At 39.6% G+C, this 8,762-nt stretch overlaps 1 protein-coding gene across 1 annotated transcript; it reads right to left on the bottom strand.

Annotated features, from left to right (window-relative positions):
• Positions 1-1,078: 1,078 nt before the first annotated feature.
• On the bottom strand, positions 1,079-8,084 carry LOC135778321 (uncharacterized). Its single transcript, XM_073812427.1, has 2 exons — positions 6,308-8,084; positions 1,079-4,096 (listed from the first exon to the last, which is right to left on the bottom strand). Exon 1 carries the CDS (start codon positions 7,716-7,718, stop codon positions 7,041-7,043), a length of 678 nt encoding a protein of 225 aa, XP_073668528.1. The 5' UTR covers positions 7,719-8,084; the 3' UTR covers positions 1,079-4,096; positions 6,308-7,040.
• Between the last annotated feature and the right edge of the window lie 678 nt (positions 8,085-8,762).

An 8,762-nucleotide genomic window follows, 5' to 3' on the forward strand; every position in this document is an offset into this window, starting at 1 on the left:
TTTAAAAACACAATTTTTCACATACTGTACATTTTTGTAGCTCCAGATTTCACTCTTCCTAAAATGCACGGATTTGAAAAGCTCTGTGTCTCTGATTGGCCAGCTAATCTTTACATGGTGATTGGCCTGAATACCTCTGACATCATACGGAAATGTGACGCTCCTTAACATGTTTTAAAGATTCGCTCACAATGCAATGCTAACAGAAGTTAACTTACAGGCTGTGAGTCCAAAGCGGGAGGAATTATGATAATGTCGGTCTTGTCTACATCACCAATCCCAGGAAGGGAACTGTTGCCTACCATCCATGTGTTTGTTGTAGTATAAGAAAAAAAAGATTTACATGGGAGATGATAACTCGCGTCATCGTTTACTTTGGGGTTTGTACCTTTTGCATATCATTGACATGTACTAATACACACTTACACACCAAAGGAAATTTAAAAACGTAAATCGGACAATAGGTGCTCTTTAAATATTTTTGTAAATAATATATGGGATGTAAAATTAGAAATGTATTTAATTGACCTTGAAATATATGTTGATATATGAAGGTTAAAACTAAATATATTTCCAAATTCAAAAATATATTCAATTGAGCATTACTTACAAAATTTATTTAGCATATATTTAAAATATATATTTTGAATAGCCAGTGATTGAATTTGACTTCAACACACCTCACGAACAATGAAGACGCAGGCACGCACGCGCGTTGCCGCGGTTACGTCTGATGTCAAAGTTAACTTCTGCTCTGTGTTTATCGGTCTGGCTAGTGACTAAACTGACATCTTGAACAAATACCTCGTGAAAAATACAAACGTTTTGGTTTCCAAAAGACGAGGGGAGACAGTTGGAGCACCGCTTTTGGCAGCCAGGCAAGAATTTTAGCTAACATTTTATACATTCATTTTACACAGTAACGCCAAACTAAGGTAATTTACTGGTTATTTATTTAGCTTCTTATCGGAAATAATCTACTCTAGACAGTAGATAATAATCTACCGAAAGTTAATTTGGAAGATGCCGTTTGTTTGTTGTTGCCGCCAAACAGTCAATTAGACGAAAGACAAAATAATAAAGCTGTTTCTCTGTGAAACAAATGTTTAATTCAATAGTCAGTACAGAATATCTTAATTTAGGATATAAAAAGAAAAAATAATCTTTGCGAAGCATATTAAATACATAATTTCAAAATGTGATACATTCTTATAACATTCAGAAGTGAAACAATACAAAGGCTGTGTGTGTGTGTGTGTGTGTGTGTGTGTGTGTGTGTGTGTGTGTGTGTGTGTGTGTGAACACCACCATCTTTCAATCCCAGAAAATCTTGGATTGCTAAAAAAATAAATGTAGTATAACAGTAATGAAATGTACATTAGCTGGGGGAAAGAATTTATAACAGAAATGATCCGGTATACAGTATATCAATAAGTTGATGTCCAGTTTGTCCAACAAACCCTTCATGTCACGGCAGACTTTACATTCAGTCTGTGAATGGGTCCAGAGACATCTTTGGGAAATCCTTATTTTTTTCAAAAAGCTTTCTCATTTCAAAACTCATAAAGAAGTGCAAAAATCAGTGCATGAGCAGACCATACAGCGCATGAACCATTATATACAGTGTGAAGGGATAAATAAAGGCATGAATAAAGGTAAGCATTCAACACAGAGAGAAAGAGATAAAATACAAATGTTCATGAGAAACTAATTTAATAGCTCATCTTACACCATCAATGGATTTCTACAAATTAATAAGCTTGCGAATATGTTACTAATAACTAATACTATTAACATTTATTACAATAAAACTATTATAACTTATATCAGCTGCAAAAGTAAACCAAAACGAAAGCAGAATGATGTTAAAAGCTTCCTACACAGTTTAAAGGAAACCGCATTATTAATTTAATATGGTTTTACAATAACATGGTGGTAGCTGTAAGGTATTTGATCAGAAAAACACATTAGCATTGTATTGAGCATTGTACAGCCAAAAGTTTTGAGAATGACACAAATATTATTTTCACAAAATCTGCTGCTTCATTGTTTTCAGATCTTTTTGTCAGATGTTACTATGGTATACTGAAGTACAAGCATTTCATAAGTGTCAAAGGCTTTGATTGACAATTACATTAGGTTTATGCAAAGACTGAATATTTGCAGTGTTGACCCTTTTTTTCAAGACCTCTGCAATTCGCCCTGGCAATCAACTCGGGGTACAAAAACCTCTTTCGAGAGCAACTTCTCCCAACCATCCAAGAACAGATTGGTGATGAACAATGCCTTTTACAGCAAAATGCAGCACCTTGCCATAACTGTACGTTTACACCGCTGCAGATTGAGCTTCTAGGCCCGCCCGGTCAAGGACGCTTGTCAAAAAGTAAGGGGAAGCTTGTTGAAGCTTTGGCCGCTCTGAAGTCTGTTTTCCCTGAACTTATGTTTTGGTAGGAACGAAAGTTTACATTGCATGTTTCTCCGGAATCAACCAGTGAAGAACGTCTAGGCTATATTCCTATTGGTTGCTGGCGTTTTGCCACTGCTTGCCGCTGAACCGCGTCATTGCTCATTACCATAAAGATGAGCTTTTTTCAACTTTCTGGTTGAAGCTCTGGTCGCTCAAGACGCCCAAAACGTGACGCCGATGGAATTGATGCTTCTTGCAACAATTTCTGATCACCGCAATGATTGCATATCTCTCTAAAAACACAAGGGGGAGCTTTAGCGCCTTTATAAACGAGACGGTAGCCGTTTCTCAATACCAAGTACGCCAAACTCGGACTTGTGTCCTTCGTAGTTCGAACTTGCAAGTTCAGACTCGGAAGAACGAACTCCTGACGCGAAATGCATTCTGGGAAACTTCGCTGTCATAAGTCCACACAAGTCTCCTCTGATGCATCCTCAATAAAATGGGCAGATCAAGGACACATCCGGGGATTTTATGTGAACTTGGGCTTGATGCGAACTTTGATTTGGAACAGTACTTGGTCCGCGATTGATGACATTTCACAAGTCCACAAGAACACAAGTACACACAAGAACGCATATTGAGAAACGGCTGGTATCTTCAATTAATTGTCATAATTGTCCCAATTTATTAGACAATTAACCGCAGCCAAATTTCATAACCATGACAGCCCTATTTCGAAAGCAGCCTGTGATTATTGACTCGTTGCATAAACCTAATGTAATTGTTGATAGAAGCCTTTGATACTTTTGAAATGCTTGTAATTATGGGTTCGAACCCAGGGAACACACATACTGATAAAATGCTAAAAATGCACCATACGTCGCTTTGGATAAAGGTGTCTGTCAAATGTATAAATGTGATGTCAATGGAAAATCTTAATGCCACTTCAAGTGTTTTTGATGAAATATTAACAACATTTGGTGTACGGTTGATATGTAGCTCAACAACACTGCAGGGATTTTCAAATTCACCCACACATTAAAGCAGCCACATCCTAAATTCAGTTTAATTTGTTGCCTAAATCAAAGCCCTCTTGAAATAACATCTATTAAAAACCCTGAAATGCTCTTTGAGTAAAATGTTAAAAGCCCTTGAATCGGCCGCTCTATGCTGATTTAACAGAATGAAATACTGCGGTCTGCAGTCATCCTGCCTCCACAAATGACGTAAATTCAACGTTGTTACGTGCACACGCATACACGGGTGTCATGCCGAGCTGAAGGACAAAATAAAGCAGCGTGCATGCAGTAGCATATAAAGAAGACAGGAATATATTGCTGCAATGCCCACATTTACATTCAGTGTGCAATGGAAGCGTGTGTTAGTTAAATCTGTTATATTAAAGAAAACAGATTATCTTGAAAACAATCAACCTGAAGGTATTAAGTCAGCAATGTTAATGCAAAATAAGAGCTTCATTCAAGGAGCCTTAGGAAAGTATAACATTATCTCTTTCTACCTAACCCAGAATCATCCAGCCTTAACCGGCTAAAGCCAAGAATAGAAATCCCCTGTGCCTATAGATGAAGTCCCTAAGCACACGTCAACGCTCGAATGAAGCTGTGCTGGAGCTGTTTGCTCTGAAAGCAGGAAAAGAAACGTACCTATATAGGACACTGGACGTTTCTGCAATTTCAATGAAAATACAAAATCAGCACCCTTACAACTACATTATCAAATGAGAATGAGAATTCTTAAAGGAATAGTTCACCCAAAAACTATATAACTATATTTATTTTGTCTGACAAAACAAAATGTCATTTCATCACAGAGAAAAGCAAAGTGAATAGCATTTCAAACATTTTCTTTTGTGTTTAATGGAGAAAAGAAAATACTACAGAAATGATGTTTTTGGAGTGAAATTTATTTTTATTTTTGGTGAACTATTCCTTTAAAATGTTTAACCATTGTTAAAGGTCATTATTAAACACCATGCCAGTTAGTGCTGCACAATTAATCGCATCGCAATCGCAATGTCAGCCTGTGCGATTATAGGACAGCAAAATGTTGCAATTATATTAAATAAATAAATGTGTGGACTTGTTAACACAAACTTTCTGATAACAGTTTGATGATTTCCCTTGCTGTTTAAAAAAAAGAAAGAAAAACGAACAAAAAAGGCAGTGCACGTGTGTGGTGTGCGTCGTCACTTATACCAGAGCGAAGATGGATGCAGAGGAGGTTGACAGTGATCTGGTAGCTAAAAAAAACCTCTATGTCTGTTGTATGGCGGTATTTTGGATTTAGGATTACTGACACTGAGCAGTTGCTACATCACGTGGCAATACGAAAACATTTCCAGTTTTGCAAATACACATTTTAGCTAAACTGTGTGTGGATTTTCCTTAAAACCCATCAAGTTGACTCATAATACCATCAAATATAATCGCAATCGCACATCGCAATATTAGCATCAATAACCGCAATGGGAAAAATTGCCCAAATCATGCAGCCCTAATGCCAGTGCATGTAAAGTTTAGGCCAATGTTATACTGTATAAAGGGCTATGGTCTAACCGTGGGTTTAACCAGACGCAAGTTTAACGAATTGCGCGAGTAGAATACATACAAAGTCAACGCAAAGATGCGATCAGACCCGTCATTCGCATCGCCTCACGCGAGGATGCGTCTGATCGCGTCTTTGCGTTGACTTTGTATGTAATCTACTCGCGCAACTAGTTGAACTTGTGTCTGGTGTAAACCCATGGTAAGACCATAGGCTCTTATACAGATATGGGCGGCGCATTTACCGCGAAAATACGCGCTATTCACCTCAAATGCATCTTCGACCAAGTTGAAAATATTAAACTCGAGCGAAAAATTCACATGACACGAAGTTAAATCCCACGAGTAATCTAGAGCAAGTAACGCGATGCCGCACGTTTGGTGTGTACGTAGCATTAGTATGGACATTTTTACGCGTACCCAAGGGTCCACGTACAGTGCGCATGACGCAATTTTTATCATCAGAAGAGTGCGCGATTACTGTACGTGCACCGCTGGATTTTTGAAACTATGGGCCTCATTTATAAAATGCTGCGTCATGAGATCAAATCTTAAATTATCATTTCTCAAAAATGCATACATGTGATTAATAAAACAAACGTACCCACAGAAAACGGGCGTACACCTTTCTTTTAGATGTGAAATCTATAAATCGCATATGATCTTGAACTTGTGCGCAGCTGAGCAGTCTCAGATCTCCACCTTTAAATGATGCCCAATTAATGTCATTGACATAAAAAAAGAGCGCTTGTCAATGTTCAAATCCTTTTCGAGCAGCAACAATGGCTTATTTTTCTCAAAACCTGCAGAATTGGAAAAGCAAAAGTGCGTACGTCTGCTCAGACCCTGACACCATATAAATATAAACTTTGCCGTGTATTTTTGCGTACTCACATTTTACGATCAATCTGTGCGCACGCACGATTTATAAATGAGGCCCCATGTGTACATTGTACATGTAGGTTGCGCATGCGTCGGATGTCTGTGTACAGGTAAAATAAACTATACTTTGCAAGGCTGTCCGTTCGACCATGCACATATGTTCCCGTACAAGTAAAAACAGACTATACTCCGGGCTTTAGGTTCTATGTGTCAACATTAGTAACAACATTAGATAACATTGTTAATGCACAATAAACTAACGTGTATAAGCAACTATATTTGTATTTAATGAACAAAATGATCAAAGACTATTAATGCTGTAAAAATACGTTGCTTGTTATTAGCAAATGCATTATAACTAATGTAAGTGAATCAGAGATTACTGTAAAATGTTATCATATATTCAAACTAATTAGCAATATGCAGCAAAAAATCTTAATATACCCTCCACCTGTCATTCATGAGCCGTAGTTTTGGATGATCCGTTAAATTACATTCTGAAGACATGAAAGTCAGTCCAGGTTGCTAAGCAACAGGGGAACGAAAGAGGCCACAGATGGAGTGAGAGAAAGACCTCCATCCACAGAGGACCAGTAGACAATCCAGGCACATTCTGGTGAACAAGGGCTCAACAAATTTGCCCCGTCCTGTTTGTATGCAGAAATTCTACAATCATCTGGATCTTGGTGTTGCTTGGGCCATTGAAATGAAAGGTTTGAAAATAAGGCTGACAACATAAATAGTCTATTTTTGCACACCGACTGCAGTAGGAAGCTCAAGCAAAACCTTTTGGTTTCCTTTTTGTGAACAAATTACAAAAATCCAAACCTGACTGATATCCACTGAAGGAACAGCACCCTTATCTTCAGTGTCATTCACACACTACCAAAATCTTCTCGCCACAAAAACAACCCCAGAACGTGGAGCGTAACACATGCACAAAGCTCTAAGCATCAGCAAAGTTCACACACACTACATCAAATTCCCAGCAGTTCCGGTTTGAGCAGCAAATACGAGGCCTGCGCCGTTATGATGGGCTGCCTTTCGGCCTAAATAAAGCACCATGTTCCCGGTTAACAATTATACACTGACAAAGAGCAGTTCCTGACTAGCGGCGTCCTCTTGAAGAGACGTTTTGTGACGTGTGACAGCGGTGAGGAACTAAAGAAGCAGCGGCAGTTTTGTTATTTGAGTTTGACAGGCCACGGGAGACACGTTCTTAGTCCAAGCATTGAGGAGAACACTATAGTAGGTCTGTGCTTCTTAAACCTCAACCCTTTCTTCAGCCGCTGGCCGTTCTCCGCCGCATACAGCTCACCGTGCTGGGCGGCAGTGGCGATGCGTGCCACCAGCTCCCCGTGTTCGACGGCCTCCTGCTCGGAGCGCACGAACACCTCCCTGAGCTCCTCTAAACGACTCTCCATTTCCCTGATGACACGCTGCCTCTCCTCCACCTCAAGGAGGCGTCGGCGAGCCGCTTCGAACTCCATGCTAGAGCTAGGGGTCACCAGTTTGGAAGAAGGTGCAGTGGCAGCTGAGGAAGAAGGCTCGGTGCCCGTCTGTCCGGCGGGGACTCTTCTGAAATCCCCCATGGAGATGGAACGACGCTGGGAAGCTGATGGTGCGAGTAGTTTCGATGATGATGAAGAAGTGCGGATCTCCAATCCAGAAGGAAGAGTACTTTCCTCTCCATCGCTCTCAGAGCTTTCGTCCTCATGCTGGTGCTTCTTCATGTTTTTGGGGGGTTGCTGTTGTTGGTTTCTGTCGAGGTGAGAAGTGCTCTTGCTCGTCTTCTTGAGATGTCTCCTCCGGCGAGGGAGAGAGAGCTCAAGCAATGTTTTGCTGCCTCTGAGACGCTCCATTCATTAATAAGCCAGCACCGCTGTTACCTCACACTGGAGGAGACTCGTCACACTCTATTGGACAAAGGGATGCTGACTTCACTGCAGATGATTGGATGCTCGGTTCTTGTATTCCTGCCCACTCAGCATCCACTCTCTCACTCTCGCTCTCTCATGTCCCCACAGATATCTACGTCAGCGCACCCAATGAAAACAAGACAAAACATTTTTACCATCCTTGCTCACTACTCATCCCATTTATCCTCCCTTCTGTGTTGCCGTTAGCAACGCAGCCTCGTGTCAGGTGGTTTGTGGGAGGTTGTTAAGCAGAATTTACTGCCTCATACCAAACACACATCTCTCTTTCTCTCTCTCATGTTCACTTTGAAGTTATCCTATCTTTCTGCATCTCTTTTCTCTCTCTCTCTCTCTCTCTCTCTCTATCTATCATTCTTTTCCTCCATCGTTAATGTCACATATAAGGGAGGGGACAGGTATGTAAGATTATTCTAAAATATGACATTTCTTCATCTGTTATTGCCAAGCAACAATGGCAATAATTACAACAACTGTAGGATATTCACAAATAAAATGTGAAATATTTATTTTTATCTAACTTGAATTGACAAATGTATTGCTAAAAAATGGTTGGGTCACAATAGAATTTTTAGATATAAACCAAATTTGGCATAATTTAATCTAGATTTTTAAAGTGTTCAAATGGAACAGCGGTTTCCCGGACAGGGCTTATCCTAATCCCAGACTAAAATGCATGTTTGATGTATCCTAATTTAAAAACACCTTGCACTAAAATATCTAACCTAATCATTTGTTACCCCTCAAATTAGTGTGACATTTTAGAAGAATTTTTAAAAGCCCCTAACTCAATCCTAAACCTAAATTTGACATACACCCTAATCCTCCAATCTGATTGGTTACTGAAAATGTTCATCCAGGACCACATCCTACGTAGTAAAATTGCATTCACCCGTAAGGCAAGTCGTCTTCCTTTATTACAACTAGGGATGCACCGATAGGATTTTTTTGGGCTGATGCCGATACCGA

Source organism: Paramisgurnus dabryanus, chromosome 17 (assembly GCF_030506205.2).
Source record: "Paramisgurnus dabryanus chromosome 17, PD_genome_1.1, whole genome shotgun sequence".
Taxonomy (NCBI): Eukaryota; Metazoa; Chordata; class Actinopteri; order Cypriniformes; family Cobitidae; genus Paramisgurnus; species Paramisgurnus dabryanus.

Excerpts from the sequence above, each read along its gene's own strand:
- LOC135778321 (XM_073812427.1), bottom strand. The coding sequence starts at position 7,718 with ATGGAGCGTCTCAGAGGCAGCAAAACATTGCTTGAGCTCTCTCTCCCT.